Raw genomic sequence first — 19782 nt, 5'->3', positions numbered from 1 at the left:
CCAACAAAGGTCCGTCTAGTCAAAGCTATGGTTTTTCCAATACTCATGTATGGATGTAAGAGTCTGAGCACTGAAGAACTGACGCTTTTGAACTGTGCTGTTGGAGAAGACTCTTGAGAGTTCCTTGGACTGCAAGGAGATCAAACCAGTCAATCCTCAAATAAATCAGTCCTGAATATTCATTGGAAGGACTGATGCTGAAGCTAAAACTCCAAAACTTTGGCCACCTGATGAGAAGAGACAACTCACTGGAAAAGATCCTGATGCTAGGAAAGAGAGGGCAAGAGAAGGGGGCAACAGGATGAGATGGTTGGATGGCATCACCAACTCAATTGACAAGAGTTAGAGCAAACTTTGGGAGATAGGGAAGAGCAGGGAAGCCTGACACACTGCAGTCCATGGAGTCTCAGAGAGTCAGACACAACTTAGCATCTAAACAACAACAAATAATTAAAATGACACTTTAGAAACTATCCCCTTAAGGCAAAACAAAAGTAAAGGACAAATCAAGAAACAGAAGACACAAGACATAGAAAAATAGCAAAATGGCAGGCATAAATCCAAACATTAAAATAACATTAAATGTGAATAAACAAGCCATTCAAAATGCAGAAATTTTCACACTGAATAAAATGAGATCTATATTGCTTTCTAGAAGAGGCACCTTTTTTTGAGTACTATTTTCCAAAGCCTTTGAAAAGCACTAAACCCATCTTTGCTTGTTTGCATCCAATTATGAGTCTATATATGTCAAATTGGTGGAGGACCTCTGAGTTGAACACCAAAGCAAACTAATTTGATGAAAACAAGAAACTAGGGTAATGGATAGCCTCTATAAAATTAATAGAGAAGAAAAAAGTCTGTAAAGAGCTTCCTTGAAGTTGTGATAGTTAAGAACAGTGGCAAAGAATCTCAGGCCAAGGATTGTCATCAAGGAGTATTTCAAATTTAAGAAATGACAAATAAAAAACAATCCTGTTCCTCAAAAAAGAAAAATTGTAAGAGAAATTTAGAAATATCCAAAACAAATGAAAACAAAAACACAACATACCAAAATTTATGGGTGCAACTTATACAGTGCTTAAAGGGAAAAAATCAGTGCCTGTTGGGACTTCACTGGTGGTCCAGTGGCTAAGACTGTGCTCCAGTGCAAGGGGCCCAGGTTTGATCCCTGGCTGGAGAACTGGATCCCATGTGCTGCAGCTAAGAGTCTGCTTGCCGGAACAAAGACTGAAGATTCTGCATGCCACAACTAAGACCTGGCGCAGCCAAATAAGTTAATTTTAGAAATGCCTGCAAATGCCTAACAGAAAACAGGGAAGACCTTAAATCAATAACTATCTTAAGAAACAAGAAAAAGAAGAGCAGCCTAAATGCAAAGAAAACAAGAAATAGTAAAGGCTAGAACAGAAGTAAAAAGTAGAAAGTCAGTAGAGAAAATTAATGACATCTTCCTAGAGAAGAGGAAATCATTTTCACTCATCTGGTGCTTAGCATTTACCTGGCATACAGAAGCTTGGTAAGTTTTCTGAATAAAAAGATTAAAATATAGGGCCCTTTCCAACTTTAGAATTTTATAGTTCTTTAATCAGGCAATGTTACTTGCAAAAAGGAATCACTACTATATATTTCTAGCATGCTACATTGTTGTAATAAAGGTGGGAAATTATATATTTGTATTTGCAAAAGAAACTCTAGAAGATATACAGGAAATAGACAAATGGTTTCCTAAAGCGGAATTTAGGAGAAAGGTTAGATGGAAACAGAATGAAAGTATGACATATGCATATCTTTTTATATTACTTTTATTTTTTAACCTTGTGAATGTATTACCTTTTGAAAAATAATGTTGTAGATAAGTACATATTATCTTTAGTATATATCATTAAAATTTGCACTGAAAAAAAAACTAATGATTTGAGCTAGTACTTAGAAATAAATGATCAAGTATCCATAATTAAAGTACATGTCCAACTTATACTGTTGGATCTTTTTCCTGTATTCTAATTAGTGGAACTTCGAAGTCAAGCACTTTAGACTAGAACTTACTAGCCTAGAAGTCAAAACTGTATCACAAGGAAAAGGTTGTTGCTTAATGAGATGCCAGTGCTTTCTAGATGCTCTGAATTAGTACAGAGACTTAGTAGCATGGAGCAGAATTGACAAAACTACCTTCAAAACATAGTTTTTAAAATGCTGTGTGTAGAAATGAGCACATGTAGCACTCAGATTATAATATCATACTCTTAAGAAAAGGAATCAGGCTCCCTGAAAAAAAGGCTGATTTATGATTGAGGCAGGAAATATATGAGATGAAGAAGCTGAGACATCTTACATGCCAGAAACTAAGGAAGTGCTCAAAACAAAAATTCTATATTGACTGGAGGTATGTCAAAAGGACACTGTCAACTGACAGGTTGCACACTCTTTTTCTGCTACCTGTTTCTCCAGTTCTAGTGAGCTGAGTTTCCTAGTCAAGCAAAGGGGTACCTCATACTGTTACTACATGAGTGAAAGTCAGATATCAACCTGCTTTCACATAGAGATGTTTCCAACACAGAGGATACCATCATAAGAACTTTATAAAAAGCAGCCCCCCTCTGGATGGAACAATTACAAAACAGCACCTGTCCCTCTGGGGTAAGCCAACAGGGGCTGGATAGGCCCCCCACTCACCTCTTGAACTAGACGCAACCTGCACAGCCATATGCAGTGGACTTGCCTGCACCTGAGGAAAGTTGGCTTAACCCAATGGCACAGAATGAATGAATGAATGAATCAAAGTCGCTGAGTCTTGTCCAACTCTGCAACCCCATGGACTGTAGCTTGGCAGGCTCCTCTGTCCATGGAATTCTCCAGGCCAGATTACTGGAGTGGGTAGCCTTTCCCTTCTTAAGGGGATCTTCCCAACCCAGGGATCAAACCCACCAGGTGTCCTGCATTGCAGGCGGATTCTTTACTGTCTGACCTGCCAGGGCTCAGAGCACATAACTTATCTGGAGAAGGGGGAGAGGAGGCAGACTTTTAATAACTGCTTTTATCACCAGGTTAAGTCACAGTTACAAAGTAGTTAGAAATTTCTGAAAGGATATTACTGTTTTTTGTTTTTCATTCTTACATAAATAAGTATCTGGTACTTCACTGGAACACTATTGTTCTATAGGCCCTGGCCAAAAAAATACAATCCCTGGTTGTCTCAAGCCCACTGGGAAAGAAGCCACGTGCAGAACATGAGGCCTCTAAAAGAGGACACAAGTCAGGGTGAGTCAGGGCCTTTGGTAATCTCAGAGCCACTAGCCAGATTCCAAAGAGGGAGCTCAAGTGGTTTTTTGGGACACTCTACTTGAATTATTGTTCAATTAGTCAACACAATAGATCTTCAAAAGAGAACAATTAATTAACATGATAAGGAGGTGACTTCATTCTTTGGACTATATGTCATAATTGTGTTCTGACAGCCTTAACAAAAACAGCCTCCATCATTTGCAGGTATGAAGATAACAATTCTCCACCAGGCTATTTATTTTTGCTGGAAGACAGTAAGAGATTGACAGGCTATAAATCACACTTTTTTATTTTTCATTTATTATGTTTACAGGCTTCACTGCTTGAGTCAAGGTTAGGCTTGTTAAGTGGTTAAAGGAAAGTTTATTAAAGCAGCATGTATTTATTTTAGAATAATAAAGTACATGAAGAGGAGTTTTCTGGTTTGTTCATAATCTGTCAAAAATTGAGTTATTTTGCTGACATGGTAACTCACTTGAGGACCTCGCCACTTCTAAAAATGCCATATACCTACCCACCTGCTTCTTCAATGTGTCCAAGCACCTGACAGACTTGTTCAGAGCTGAAGCAGCAAGCGACTGACCGCTCTTGAGCAACAGCTGCTTTCCTGGGGCTACAGCTGACTGTGCTAGGAAGCAGCCATGGAGCAAGGCAGCGCAGGCAGAGGAAAAAACTTTCTCTTTAAAGGCAACATACTCAGATGGCTCTCTGGCATAGCTAATTTCTCTTATCACGTATTAGCTTATATATGATCCCCTAAGCTTAATTTTTTTCTTAAGAGGCTGACTGCACTGACTTGTTGAGAACGGTGTACAACTTAGTAAGATGCTGACTGCACAGGCCGTGGCAACCAATCCACTTCCTATAGTGAAGCTCTTCCTCTTCTGAAGTTCACACTTGATGGTGGCCATCCTGAGGAAAAACTGCAAAGCCTCTTCCAATTTGGAATTGGTCTGTAGTGAGAGGGGGCATATACAGAACTGGGCGCCAGTGGGGAAGGAGGTGCTGCAGACACTTAGGGAATGATCCAGAAGACAAACCAAGTAGAGGAGGAGGAAAAAGGTGCAGTAGAGAGGAGTTAAGAGGGAATGAAGGAAGGAAAAGGGGCTGCTCCATCAACAATGAGACTTACCACTGGGAAAGCTCTTCCTCCCATTTGCCCTCCCCAGCTCTTAGCTCCAGGCTGGAGCCCAGCATCCATGGGGAGTCCACAGGCCCCAGGCCAGAAGGTCCAGGCGCGCAGTACCTCGGCCCACCTTCAGATGGATGCAGAACCAGCCTCCCCTGAGTGGCAGGCACACCACCAGCCCGCAGGGAACACGGAGTCAACGCCAGGAAACAGAAATTCACTCCCACAGCCCTCCGTTCTCCCACAGGTACGCACGACTCCTGCAGCCCAACTCAGACTGCCCACGCAAGAAGAGGAAGATGGAGAAAGCTGGCGGAAGCTCAGAGGACAGCCACTGGCTACTGAGGCTGCGCGAGGCGGCGGCCAGCCCGCGCACAGCTCGCGGGTTTGAGGATCCCTGGAGCGGGTGCTGACCACTCAGCGCTGAGGCGGCGCACCCCTGCCTGCCACCTGCGCGCCCTGCGGGCTGAGGCTTCTGGCCGGCGGGCTTCAGAGGTTCACTGGGCTCCAAGCGCACAGGGTGAAGCAGGCACACTGAACCAAAAGGCCTCGGCCATCACACAGAGCATTCCTTGCCCAGAATCCAGTCAATTTATTTTTAACAAACCTTGTCTAAATGTATAGGATAAGTAAGGGCTTTTGATTCTTGATTCAGAAAGTTCCCCTGGAGAATGGAATGGCTACTCACTCCAGTATTCTTGCCTGGAGAATCCCATGGACAGAAGAGCCTGGCGGGCTACAGTCCTTGGGGTCACGAAGAGTCATGACTGAGAGACTAACACTGTCACTTTCACTTTTTCACTGGGAATTTTTCACCAGAGCTGTGGGAGAAAGGAATCTCAGGGCTACTTTTTACCACCCACAAATATGAGCTGAAGTGAAGTAGAAAAAATTTTAAACCCTCTATGCGAGAGATTTTTTAAGTGAGATGCAAAACTAAGACTTTGATCAGGGCAGTGCTAATTGATAACCATAGACACAACTGATAACCATTTCTACAACTCATTATTTATGAAGTCTGTTAAATGTAGAATCTAATAAAATCCCCCCTCATTCCTTACTTCTCCCACCACATTCTACTTGACTGTTTTCTAACACACTTGTGAATCATAAAACATAATACACATCTGACAAATTCTTTTACAAAATGCAGAGCAGTGTTTCTCAACCTTTTTATTTTCATTGTCTTTCCCTCAAAAGCTTTTTCAGACATTATCCCTAATAGTTCAGCTCCCTCACCCGTCCCTACATCGTGAAATTAAGTATTATAGAATGAGATTTTTGTCTGGTAGACCTGAACTTTGGCGAGTCAAACCTTTGTAATATCAAAGACTTTTTTCACCAACCTCCTACCCAAGAACCAATTTTCACCCCTGGGGACAATAATGGTCCAGTTGAGAACACACAATGTAGAGCAGTTTTATTCCCTAGAATATTCCCTGTAGAAAGTATATTTTGCAGCTTTTTTTTTTTTAATCTCTGCAAGGTTTTCCTAAAATGAAGTTTTAATTTGGTATACAAGAGGAACTTTAAAAAGACAAACCCACATTAGACTCCCCTCCTCCCCATCCTAATGAAACTCTCACTCACGACCATTTTTTGTATATTCAAGGGAAGAGGTGAAAAAAAAGGAAAGAGAACAAAATAATGGGAAACCAACCATATTCAGTAGTAGATGACTGAAAGCTATTAAATAGCAAGAATAACAAGAGAGTGAACCATAATTCTCTGACCAAATGGGTTTGCCTCCACTAGAGCCATGTAAGTCCTCAGGGCCTGTATATATGCCTTCTAATTTTCCCACTGATCCTGTCCTAATTTATAAATTACCTTGGTCCTGATTTTTCAGTTTTTGTTTCATTGTCTATTTCCTATAGTTGCCTTAAATTCTTTGTGGAATCAAGGAAATATATATTTTCGTATGAAGCACATGTACTCCTAACATTGGACACCAAGAAGGAGCTACCAATTGACTGTTTCAAGCATCCATCTATAACCAGTTAGATGAGGTACCCTAAATCTCCCTGTGAGATACTTGAAGGCAGAAATCATGTCATACTGACCTCATAACCATAGTACAGCAAGCAGAGTAGTAGTCTGCTAAATTAATAACCTGGTCTAAACTCCCTGTGTGGTATTTCAACAGTGGGACCAAATCAACTATTTGAGTTTACATTAATTGGTATAATACTTGCAGGGTGAAGATACCTCGTTTAATTTTTTTAGGCCATAAAGTTTTATTTCTATTTTCCTTCTGATATACATTGATATTAATTGTAATGATTATATGTAAATGCATGAAGTTACTGAAGCAATATAAAGTGAATATGCTGATGTCCTAATGGAAGAAAGCACAAGATGAAATTTCAATACTAGAAATCCCATTGTTTTATGAGAAGAATCATAAGCTCTGTATAAATGATTATACATATTCTAATAAACCTGAAGCCAACTTTTACATTTATGACACATTTGTACAGGTTGAGCCCATTAGAATAGAGCTATAAGAGATTCCTAAAGGGGAGAAATTCTTTACCATTTTCTAGTCTTGAGAGACTGGAGTTATGTCATAGGTCCAATGTTCTTTTTATTTTTTACAGATCAGGTGAGAATACTTTCAAAATATAAAATATACAGCCTACTATCTTCTGTTCTCTAAAACACGGAACATTAAAAACTTTTAAAATTTCAGGTCTTTTTGGACGTTCCAAAGTGTACTTGCACTCTTCTTTAAAAGGGCCTCCTCCTCAGAATTCAAGTTAACTTTCACAACATCTGAAACACCATTTCGTCCCAAGACACAAGGGATACTGAGAAAGATTTCTTCTTTTATTCCATATGAGCCCTAAAAGGCAAAATTAGGTTATTATTCAGTAATGTGATATGGAAAAGCTGCTACGCAAGAGAGCTTCAGAATTAGAATATACAGAGAGAATACGGAACTCAAGAAGAGTCACTGAGGGCAGTGGAGAGCACACTACCAAAAGCATCCTAATGTCTTAAGACCATGTAAGAACTTGTGTTTAATGACACAAAGAACATTCCAGAGGACTTCAAAGGAACCAAGAAAGGCATTGTCTACTTTACCCCTAACCTTTGTCATATTTCTGTCTAAGGGAAAGGATGTCATGCAGTCTGATGAAGGACTATGCAGCCTGTGAGATCTAGCAGCCTGTGTTTGTTTTTTGGTGTAAAATAAGAGAACAGTGAAGGCGGAAGTAGCTAGAAAAGCTCTGCTCTGCATAATCTCTACACCAGGGGATGCCATTAAGTTTGGACAACAAGTGCTAACAGGTGGCTTCTCAAGTTTCCAGAGATAGAGCCTAAGGGTACAAGGTCCTCTCACATGCCCAGCAGGGTTTATGTAATCTCCCTGCCGGTCACTAATGGAATGCACCCCTGCCCTCTTGGCTGGCACCTGACTTCTATCCAGGTCCTTCCATGATGGACAGGGCCATGGACTAGGTGCAGCCATGGCCACCACCCTATCCTGGGGCCATGGAACCTTCCATCAGCAACCTTAATGTTCCCTCCAACCCTGGAGCTGAAGCCAAGGCCGTAGAGGCAGCTGCCAGAGCCTCTTACAACCTGGGTAACACAATGCCTACATGACCACACACCAGCCTCCACCTCCTCCCTGGAAGATAAGAAGACTCAGTAGATCTCACACCTCTCTGCCTCCCACTACCCATTGCATTTTCCTACCTCACCCCTTGGGGTTGAACATAGGGTTGGAGGTGGCAATGGGAAGGTCTTGTTCTTCCTCCAAATCTGACTGTAAAGTTGCCAGGAACTAGCACAGAGCAAGGGAAGAGGCTCCTTGACTCTGGAGTGGTGCCTCCCAGCTTCCCCTGATAGCTCAGAGTCCACTGGCACTACTCAACCAAGCCTCCCTCTCACCATCTCTGGGGCTCTCCTCAGGAGCTCAGTGTTCCTGTTTTATTCTAGTGGCCCACAGAAGGACTCCCTATCCATCTCCTCCACTGCAGTCCAACTCCCTCATTTTGGTAGCCACGTGATACTCAACCTCATGATTTCCTCAGACTAGTTACATGTCTTCTCCTGGCAGGGTTCCCCACCAGGCTCTACTCACATTCACTTCACTCTGGTCTATGCCTAGCCACAGAAGGCCACTGGCCCACCAGACTGCCAGCGCACATTCCCTTCCCAGTCACATTCCAGCTCCAGTTACACTTACCTCCTCCCACTTCCTTTCCTGTCCATGGTCCTTCTGGTGCTACCTCTGTGTAGCACAATGCCTTTTGGAGCTTGAACATGAGCTGCAGGGGTTGGTTGGGTGGCATCAGGAAAAAGGCTAGTGTGGCTGGAGCAGAAGCCATTCTCCTTCCCTGCTAGTGATTCAAGAATTTGTTCCCTCTACTTTCACTGTATCTCTTCCTATAGAAGGGGCTTCTTAGAACTGGAAGTGCATGTCCATGCCACTTAGGGGCTGCTGGATGGACTGGAAATAAGGGCCCTACCCTGACCTATCCCTGTGTGCTGACCATGACCTGCTGCCAGCCCCTCAGTCTACCCTCTTTCCCTTTAAGCATCATGCCTGGCTGGCAATATGACCCCTGGATGCGCTGAAATTTGCTTCCTTTTCTCCTAGACTGGCCATGAAGTGAGGAAATGGTTATTTAAAGAGAATTCTCTATTTATTGACCAAAAAAAATCAAGTTAATATATTAAATAAACTCTATTGCAAACTTTATTTGCTGAAAATGTGAATAAAAATGAACTGGGAAAAAATAACAGCATACAAATGATTCTGCTCTTAATGTCAAATGTTTAAGTATTTCCTATAAAATATAACTCATCTATTGATTTGTTCAGTAGTGACTAAGAAATTCCCATATTACTCAATCTCTTTTGAGGAGCCTTCATTTGATACCTAACTCTTCTTCAGGAGCCCTCTAGAGGTAATTGCTTATTCTCCCAGAGCCCCTTGTATCCTCAAAAGAGGAACAGTGTGTGGAATCACTCCTGTCTCTTCCAAATTATTAATCCTTTGCCCTCTTAAAAAAATTCCCCCTATTTTTTGAGGCTCATCTTATTTAGTTCTTCTCTTTCTAATCACCATCTCCAAACCTATTGAGTATTTCATGTTATTCATAAAAGACTCTAACACCTAATAATCTTCCTTCTCAGTTTCTGCCCTTATCCTTGGTGATATCATTGTCCATGTGGATAAATCAACCAATTCCCTTTCTTTCCAGTTTCTTGTCTTCTTTCTTTAGTTCATGAGAACTTCTCTTCCCACCCCAAGTATCCCACTCTGAACTTTGTTATGAGATTCCTCCAACTTAAGATTCATTTCTTGGGTCCATTCTGTAACCCTTCTGCCATACTCTAAGACCCTTTGCCTATTTTAATTTTTAGCTTTTATAAATATTTCTTAAATCTTTATTAATCATTTTCTTTTGTAATTTATTCATTTGTATGTATATAACATTTAAGAGCAAAGGTCTTGAACTTGACAGTGACCCTTTAGTAGAAGGTCAAACTCATTTTTAACATGTGTAGAAACCAAAACTACCTATATCTATCTCAGTCTTCCTCTCTCTCCTTCTTTTAACACTCCCGAAATAAAACCCAAACCCCAATGAATTCAGCTATTTCTCCATTCCTACACTCAGATCCCTAGAGAAAATGACACTACAAAGTTGTTAATATGTTAAAATTAATGCTTATCAATCTCAAATGAATCCACTTGATAGAAATTCTGCCTTGATTCTGTTAACTTCTATTTCTTATTATCTACAACAGTGATTTCAATTCTTCTCAAACATCTGACTTTTCTCTATCTCCTTTGACTTGCAGCAGATGATTTTGTCTCCTTTCACTAAAAAGATAGACATCATCAGATGCTTCCAATGCCAAACTTACAAACTGTGATTCACTGTTTTCTTTGTTCAGTTCAGTTCAGTTCAGTTGCTCAGTCGTGTCTGACTCTTTGAGACCCCATGAATCGCAGCACGCCAGGCTCCCTATCCATCACCAACTCCCGGAGTTCACTGAGACTCACGTCCATCAAGTCAGTGATGCCATCCAGCCATCATCTTCTGTCGTCCCCTTCTCCTCCTGCCCCCAATCCTTCCCAGCATCAGAGTCTTTTCCAATGAGTCAACTCTTCGCATGAGGTGGCCAAAGTACTGGAGTTTCGGCTTTAGCATCATTCCTTCCAAAGAAATCCCAGGGCTGATCTCCTTCAGAATGGACTGGTTGGATCTCCTTGCAGTCCAAGAGACTCTCAAGAGTCTTCTCCAACACCACAGTTCAAAAGCATCACTTCTTCAGCACTCAGCCTTCTTCACAGTCCAACTCTCACATCCATTCTATTAAAACAGATATCTGTTCCTCCTCCTTCCTAGGTCTAATATCCTCACAAATGCTCTGCTTATTAATCAACACTCTCTCTGCTTATTATTTCTATCTCCAATATCTTCTTTACATCTTATCTTTTAAAAGAAAAAAACTTGCTTTGCCCTGATTTTCCTCCTCAATTACTGCTCTATTTTCACAGTCACTTACCTCAAAAGAGCTGTTTACACTGGCTTTTGGGCTTCCCTGGTAGCTCAGATGGTAAAGAATCTGCCTGCAATGCAGGAGATCTAGGTTCAATCCCTGGGTCAGGAAGATCCACTGAAGAAAGGAATGGCTACCCACTCCAGTATTCTTGCCTGGAGAATATCATGGACAGAGGAGCCTGGCGGGCTACAGTCCATGGGGTCGCACAGAGTTGGACATGACTGAGCAATTTCCACACTGGCTTTAATTTCCCCAGCTACTTAAGAGGTTCTGTCAGGTGGAAATGATTTTGCCTCCCAAGGGACGTTTGGTAATGTCTGGAGACATTTTTGATTGTCAAAATTGGTATGTACTGGCATCTAATCAGTAGAGGCCAGGGATGCTGCTAACATCCCACAACACAAAAGTCATCCTCAACAATGAAGAATTGCCTGGTCCAAAAGTCAATACTGCCGAAGTTAAGACCCTGGTGTTCTCCAATCAGACTTTTCCTTCCTATTACTTTATTAAACATCTCCTACTAAGGCTTTCAATGACATATGTCACTTTATCTTCCTTGCATTTTCAAACCCTCTTTTTACATGACTTCACATCAGTCAACAACAGAAAACCAATCCTTTCATCTTTAAGGCATCCTCCTTTCACTTGCTTACCATGGTTTTGTGTTCTCTTGGTTTCTCTTTTAACTCTGGCCACCACTTAGTCACCTCCGTGGACTCACACTATAAACTCAGCTTTCAAAACTGAAATTCCTCAAGACTCAGTCGGTCTTGTCACTTTATACTCTCTCCTTAGGCAAGCTCATTGAAATTCATGATTTCAGTTACCATGTGTAAGGGATATCTATTGTCTTCGCCTGTCAAGTATCTCCTTCTCTTTTTTTTTTTTTTGACAGAACCTCTCTTTCCCTTCAGTAACTTCCTCTCCCTAACCGACAAGTATCATGGGAATGGACAAGTAATCCCAAAAAAGCCAATTATCAAGAAATTAATATGGGCAATGGAGAGGCAGGGTACTGATACTGTCAGCTCTAAGCATGCAGCTGATGGGAACCATCTTTGTTGCTCTACGAAAAATGTCCACAGGATATTAATGCCAACAAGAGTGAAAAGATGAGCAAAGATTGTTTTGAGAAAAAAATAGCTCTGAGATTGAGATTGAAAGAAAAAATAGCTCTAATGATACAATTTGAGCATGTGGTTCAGGCCTCCTTGGCATTTCCGTTACATGAGTCAACATATCTTCTTTTGCCTAAGCTAGTTTGAGTTGGCTTCTGTGGCTTACCGTTTTCATGCTGATGATGCTCACATTTATAACTGCAACCCAAAACTCTTTCATGAATTCCAGAAGCTTGTACCCAACTGCCTATTTTTTCAGACATTACAAAGGCACCTCAAATTCAATTTCTCCCTAATTGCAAACATGATCTTCAAATCTGATTCTCTTTGAATTTGCCTTCCCTCAGTGGATTATACTACCATTTAACTGTGCAAAACAGAAATCTAAGAATGACTTTTGTCTCCCTCATTTTCCACCTCACTCCATTACCAAGACCTATGAATTTTACCTCTTAAACACAATGTATCTCAAATTTGTCCCCATCTCTTCATCTCTGCTGCTGCTGCTGCTAAGTCACTTCAGTCGTGTCCGACTCTGTGAGACCCCATAGATGGCAGCCCACCAGGCTCCCCCGTCCCTGGGATTCTCCAGGCAAGAACACTGGAGTGGGTCGCCATTTCCTTCTCCAATGCAGGAAAGTGAAAAGTGAAAGTGAAGTCGCTCAGTGGTGTCTGACTCTAGTGACCCCATGGACTGCAGCCTACCAGGCTCCTCCGTCCATGGGATTTTCCAGGCAAAAGTACTGGAGTGGGGTGCCATTGCCTTCTCCGCTCTTCATCTCTACTACTACTTTTTTCTGTAATACACAGCCTCTTCCCAAATTTACCCACCTATACTCTTGTCCCCTTCAAATTTGTTCTGTCCATCACAACCCCAGGAATCTTTTTAACAACAAAAACAAAGACTGTAAAACCAGTTCCTTTCTTAAGTTCTTTGGTAGATTTCCATAGCTCTTATGGTAAGGACCCAAACACCTTTATAAGATCTATAAGACTTTCAGTGGCCCAACCTGCCTACTTCCTCCAGCCTTATCATACACCTCCCTATGTTCCCTCTGCTCTGTGCATTTCAATAACTGACCTTTTTTTTCCTTCCAGATTCTCAAGTGCCCTCTTTTTATATCTACCTCAGCTTCACATGTGTTCCTCCCTCTGCTTGGAATATTAGTCCAGCCTTCCAAATTAACTCCTACTCATTATTCAGATTAGGTCACATTTTACTTCCTTAGAAAAGCTTGCCTGCATGTACCTAGAATGCCCCCTCCCCAGAGCAGTTAAAGTCTTTTCTTGTATACTCTAAGAACTTCATAGTTTGTCATCATGGCACTTAACAAAATGTGTTATTATTTGCTTTTGCAACTGTTTTACTAAGTTGATATCTTTCATTAAACTCTATAAGGTCAGGGTCTCTGACTGTTTTGTTCACCAATATATTCTCAACATTTTGTGTAATGCCTGGCACATAGTAAGGACTCAGCATTATTAAAAGAATGATAAGTGAAGATTCTATTTAAGCCTACCTTCACCATAGTGGATACTGGATGCACTCTCCTAAGATTTTTCAAAATTGATTTTACCAGATCTGTCACAGACAGTCCAATACCCCAAGAGGTATACCCCTTCAGCTTGATAATCTCATAGGCACTACAGTTGTGGAAAGTAAGAAAATCAAATTCATGAGAATTGATTCAGAGAGAACATATTTTTCAAGCATCCATTCTAAAGCAACCTATATGTCGATAACACTCTTAAAATTTTCTTAGAGATCTCTTCTTGAAATTATCTCTGAATAGGCAATAAAAATTTCTATATTATTCTCGTAAACTTCATTATTCACTCTAAGTAGTAACTTACCCTTTGTTTACCATAAAGGCAGAGAACTAGGTCATTTGTGGCACTCAAAATGAAACTTAGCTTCAAATTTTTGTATTTTTGCTTAAATATCCAAACACAGAATCTGATCACCTTGAAAGCATATATATCTTGCTGACCACATAAAATTTTTAAGGTGTCAATGTAACTTTAAACTTTATATAAGTTACATATTTTCCCTAAGGATATATTATTAAATCAATAATATATTAAAGCATGGGGAAATGTTTTGATATTTTTTCAAAGGAAAATAGCATAATCCTAAATATTATGTAATTTCTTATCTCAGGCTTGTAAAAAACTTAATGTACTTTTATAGGAACTTTAGAATTATATCAATCCACCAAATTATTACATGATTATTTTTGAGTAACAGGCTTACAGGTGACCTCTTCTTTATGCTTATGAATTTTCTTATTTTCTGTAATAAATATGTATTTTATTTTTGCATTGCCACCAATAGCAATGTTGAGTTTGGATTGACAGTAAAACTTAAAGGACAAAGACGTTTTAACTTAGCTTGGATTTTATATATTTTTGAGAAAAGGATCCAGGACAAGAAACACAGAATGTACAGCATCATTATTTGTATCACGGGTTCTTGCAACCACCTAGGCACAGTTTCAAGGCTCCAGGATTGCACACAGCACACTCAGTAGCAAATGTATCAACTCAACATGGACTACACTTCTTGTGGTGTCCTGTGATTTGACTATCCATCCAAAACCAGGGCACTATTAGAGGCCATGAAGATTGGTATCGAAATTAAGATTAACTTTCAGACTCTCAATATAACCAAGACTCTGTGCGATAAGTAAAAAAAAGGAAAGGAAGTTTAGCCTAGTGACTGACTGACTGGTGGTGTTTAGAGCTGAAGAAAGCTATGCGTTAGGTAACTGAGAACAAATCTTAGTAGTGGAATCTGGAGAAGAGGGTTCAGAAGAAAATGGCTAAGAACATAATACTTTAGTTGTTGTTAACCATCCTAATGAAATTAAAACTGCTGATATAAAAGGGAGAATCAAGAAAAAGCAGTTTTAAGGCAGGTATTTTAAGACAAAAACTGACCCATATTGTAAAGTAAATGCTCCATTTAGAAACTGGAAGGACATCCTATTGAATCATGTTGTCACTCCCCTGCAATTGTTAGTTAGGCACTGAAAAACTAGAGATGAGTAATGTAAGAGTTGAGTTGTTTTAAGGAAAGTACTAGCAGTATCCTGAGGAGTCTTTACAACTATAGACCCTCTGCTAAATGAAAAAGGGGTAAATAATTTAATTTTGGACACTGCATTGTTAAGGACTAACTGGAATGAGTACTGATCCGTAATGTGTTGCAGTATTTGGTATTCAAATCACACAGGACTTCAGTGGAAAATGTGATCTTAATCACTATTCCCTTATAGCAACAGTGTTTCAAATGAAAAAGAAACTAACAGTCCCTGTAGTACAATTATCAGGGACTGGGCAGACAGAAGTCCAACAATGTGATAATCCCTATAAAGATGGGTTACTCCATGACCTCTGGAAACCAGTCTTGGCTAAAACACGTTCCGTAGTGTCTAGGTTATAGTTGTCCTGCCAGATCAGATAGATTCCTGCATTTACTGGGAAACAGCTCCCAATAGCCCCTATAATGGAAATATATAGTAGATGGGGGAAAGGGACATTTTTGTTGAGAATGATATGAAGTGATTCTGTAATATTAACATACATTTCATTTGGTGGGCATTAATTTAATCTCTTATCCAAAGCTATATGGCATAACAAATGTTTGTAGGTCCTCTTAAAATTTAAGAAAATAAAACATACCACTAACAACCATCAAAGAAAAGATATTTTTGGATATTAACCTGAAATTTCCAATTGATGTGGGAATAGTTTGACCAGAAGAGGAAATAAGTTTGGTTCAGAGAAACTGAACACATAATTAAATGCAGCTATCAAATAACTTTAATAAGGTACAAATGATGGTAAATAAAAGGAAAAATAAGATAGTACAATTAATTAAAAATTATCAAAACATCTGGTGAGGGATTTTGGTTACCTATTTGATCTTATACATTCTGGTGATTATAGGTATACAAAGCTTGTTTTTTTCTATGTATAAAATATTAGGACATGTTTGTCATAAGAATTATGAGCAATATATAACCCAAAGATAACCACCCAGGTCATGATGAGATATCAAGGTAAAGGTAGGAGTATCTGGAAAGATGACTTTGAGTATGCTTTTTCACAAAACAGTTGTCTAGGTTTAAAAACCTAGGTGGCTCAGACAGTAAAGAATCTGCCTGCAATGTGGGAGACCTGGGTTTGATCCCTGGGTTGAGAAGATCCCCTGGAGAAGGGAATGGCTACCCACTCCAGTATTCTTGCCTGGAGAATTTCATGGACCAGAGGAGCCTGGAGGGCTACAGTCCATGGGGTCACAAAGAGTTGGACACAACTGAGCAACTTTCACCTTCTAGTACTGGAGAGTTCTAGAAAGGTGGAGAGTAGGAAGCACCAGGAATCTATCTCTCCACCTAGACAATAAATGCAATGCCAGATTCTGTTTGATATAACTTTTGGGGAAACTCTTGAGTCTTCTGAAAGCTCAAAACTTCCAAGGGAAGGCTTGTATATTAAATTGTGGTTAATTTCAGCTCTTAGCACAGTAGCAGCTGTTCACATGTACCCAAAGCAGCTTGTGCACAGCCTGTGAAAAGGACTCTTTTCTTCAAATATCAGAGATCTGTTTTCTAATGAATGATTACTGCTTCTGATAACAGAGGTGGAGACAAAGAGGACAAAGCCATTATTGTTTCATCTCCCCACAACTATTGCAAGCTTCTCCCCTTTTTATTAAGGTGGCCTCTAGGGAATGTAAAGAGCAAGTACCCTTTTCCTCTTCCCTTAATAGTTCTTTTTTCCTCTTAGGAGCCAGACACTGAAGACCAGAATATACAAAAGCAATTGCATATTTTGAGGAAATTAGGAAGTAACTACCTATGTGCACAGGCTTAGAAACAACATCAAAGACCATAAGATTACAACTCAGGCTGGTCCTTGGCACAGAAACAGCTTTCAACAATCAAAAACAAAAGCAATACTAACAAGAACAAAAACTCAGCAAACCCTGGGGACTGGATAGATTCTGATTTCTAAAGTTGCCACATTATTAGATTAAAACATCCGGTTTTCAACAATAAAAAAAATCACAAGGTATACAAAGATACATAAAAGTACAGCCCACTCAAAGGAAAAAATGAATCAACAGAAACTGTCCCTGGAGGAAAAAAACTGATGGCAGATATACTGGACAAAGATTTTAAAACAACTGTCTTAAAGATGGTCAAAAAACTAAAGGAAGCTATAGTGAAAGTCAAGAAAATGATGAGTGAACAACATGGAAATACCAGTAAAGAAACATAAAACCTAAAAATAAACCCCAGGCCCCAAATCCTAGAGCTGAAAAGTACAATAAGTGAAATGAAAAAAAGAAATCACTAGATGGATTAAACAACAGATTTGAGCAGGCAGGAGACAGAATCAGCAAACTTAAAAGACAGGACAATGCAAATAACTGAGCCTGAGAAACAGAAAGAAAAACGATTGAAGAAAAGTGAAAAATAAGATCATCACCAGAAACTTTGGAAGCCAGAAAGTAGTGGGCAGATATATTTAAACTGATAAAAAAGAAAACAAATGACAATCGAGAATCTTATATCTGGCAAAACTATTTTTTAAAAGTGAGGAAAAATTAAGACATTGCGAAAGAAACAAAAGCAAAGGGAGTTCATCGCCACTAAACCTGCCCTGCAAGAATTAGTCAAGGCAGTCCTGCAGGGTGAAATAAACAGTAATTTTAAGTCATGTGAAAAAATAAAGATCTCAATAAAGGTAAACGCATGGATATTTATAAAAGCTAGTAATATGGTAACAGTAGTTTCTACTTCCACTTTTTGTTTTCTGCATAATTTTAGAGACTAATACATTTAAAAGAACAATTGGTCAAAAAGGTAGTATCACTGTGACTTTGGTATGTAACTCTCATTTTCAAATTTAAGAAACAACTGCATTTAAAAGAATTATTAATTTATATTTTTCGGCAAACTGTATAAAGATGCAATTTTATGATATTAACAATCAAAAGGGGTGAGGATGGAACTATGAAGAAGCAGGTTTTGTACATTACTGAAGTTAAGCTGGTAGAAATTCAATTAAAAGTATTATAACTTTAGGGTGCTAAAGGTAATCCCCCATGGCAACCAGAATAAAAACAGCTATAATAAATAGCTGTAGGATATATACAAAAGAAAATAAGAAAGAAATTTAAATATTCCACTATGAAAAATAAACATGAAACAGTAATACAGGAAATGAGGAACAAAATCTCTAGGGCATATAGAAAACAAAGAGCACAATGACAGAAGCCACTCCTTATCAGTAACTACTTTAAATGTAAATGAATTAAACTCTCCAAGCAAAAGAGATTGACAGAATGGATAAAAACACATGAACCAAGTACAAGCTATCACATGAAACTTACTTAAAAGTAAGGAAAACCAAAGACACAAATAGATGAAAAGATATTTTATACAAATAGTAACCAAAAGAGAGCAGGGGTGGCTATACTAATGTCAGACAAAACAGACTTTAAATCAAAGAGTTTACAATAGACAAATGACATTATATACTAACCAGAGGTTCAAGAAAATAAAACAATAATTATATAAACATATATGCATCTAATAGCAAACCATCAAAATACATGAAGCAAATATTGAAGATATTAGGAAGAAATATACAGTTCCACAACAATAACTGAAGACTTCAATACCCCACTCTCAATCAGAAAGTAAGGAAAGAAACTGAGAATTCAATACAATAGACCAACTAGATCTAGCAGAACACTTTACTCAACAACAACAGTATCTATGTTCTCAAGTATACATGGGATATTTTCTAGAGTAGACTAAATGTTATGCCACAAATTAAGTCTCAATAGATTGAGTTTTAAATGCTATTTGTTTATTTGGCTGTACTGGGTCTTGGTTGTGGCATGAGGATCTTCAATCTTCATTGTGCATGCAGGACCCTTTAGTTACAGCATGTGAACTCTTAGTGGCAGCATGTGGGATCTAGTTCCCTGACCAGGGATCAAACCTGAGCGCCCTGCATTGGGAGCATGGAGTCTTAAGACACTGGACCACAAGGGAAATCAATAGTCTCAACAGATTTAATAAGACAGGCATCATACTATATTCTCTGACACAACAGGGGAATTTAGAAATCAATAACACAAGTAAAACTGAAAAATTCACAAATTTGTGGAAATTAAAAAGCACACTATAACAACCCAATGGGTCAAAAAGAAATCACAATAGAAATTAGGAAATACTTAAGAGATGAATGGAAATGAAAACATAAGATAAAACTTATTAGACAAGGAAAGCAGTGCTAAAGGGAAACTTATAGCCAGCCATATATGCTTACATTAAAAAGCAAGAAAGATATCAAATCAACAATCTAACATTACAACTTAAGGAACTAGGAAAAGAAGAACACATTAAACCCAAATCTAGCAGATGGAAGTAAATAGTACAGATTAGAGTGGAAATAACAAAATAAAGAATGGAAAAACAATAGAAAAAAAATCAACAGTTTTTTGAAAAGGTCAACAAAATTGACAACTTTTAGCTAGATGGATTAAGAAGAGAGAGAGAAGACTCAAATTACTAAAATCAGAAATTAAAGTGAAGACATTATTATTAATTCTAAGCATTACATAGATACCAAAGAAAGACAAAGTCACTATTTTTTTTTTAATTAAAATAGTTAAAAAGTGGCGGGGGGGGCGAG

The 19782-nt window shown here is 39.0% G+C and overlaps 1 protein-coding gene and 1 pseudogene across 6 annotated transcripts in view; one reads left to right on the top strand and one right to left on the bottom strand.

The window, feature by feature from the left end:
• The window catches only part of LOC129652570 (L-lactate dehydrogenase C chain), a 42850-nt gene that overhangs the window by 2125 nt on the left and 20943 nt on the right, over positions 1-19782 (bottom strand). For 4 of the 6 annotated variants that reach the window (XM_055581310.1, XM_055581306.1, XM_055581309.1 and 1 more), the window contains 2 exons: positions 13584-13707; positions 6985-7259 (listed from right to left, as the gene is read on the bottom strand). The exons of 1 other annotated variant lie outside the window; for it this stretch is intronic. In XM_055581310.1, the coding sequence (XP_055437285.1) occupies positions 7095-7259; positions 13584-13707 (289 nt within the window). In that variant the 3' untranslated portion in view covers positions 6985-7094. Of the gene's footprint in view, positions 1-6984; positions 7260-13583; positions 13708-19782 lie in introns of those variants that run through there. One more of the 6 variants, XM_055581313.1, reaches the window with a different exon arrangement.
• LOC129652571 (WW domain-binding protein 2-like) lies at positions 7269-8075 on the top strand (annotated as a pseudogene).

This window comes from Bubalus kerabau, chromosome 5 (assembly GCF_029407905.1).
Source record: "Bubalus kerabau isolate K-KA32 ecotype Philippines breed swamp buffalo chromosome 5, PCC_UOA_SB_1v2, whole genome shotgun sequence".
NCBI classification, from domain to species: domain Eukaryota; kingdom Metazoa; phylum Chordata; class Mammalia; order Artiodactyla; family Bovidae; genus Bubalus; species Bubalus kerabau.
This window is presented reverse-complemented; position numbering and strand designations above follow the sequence as displayed.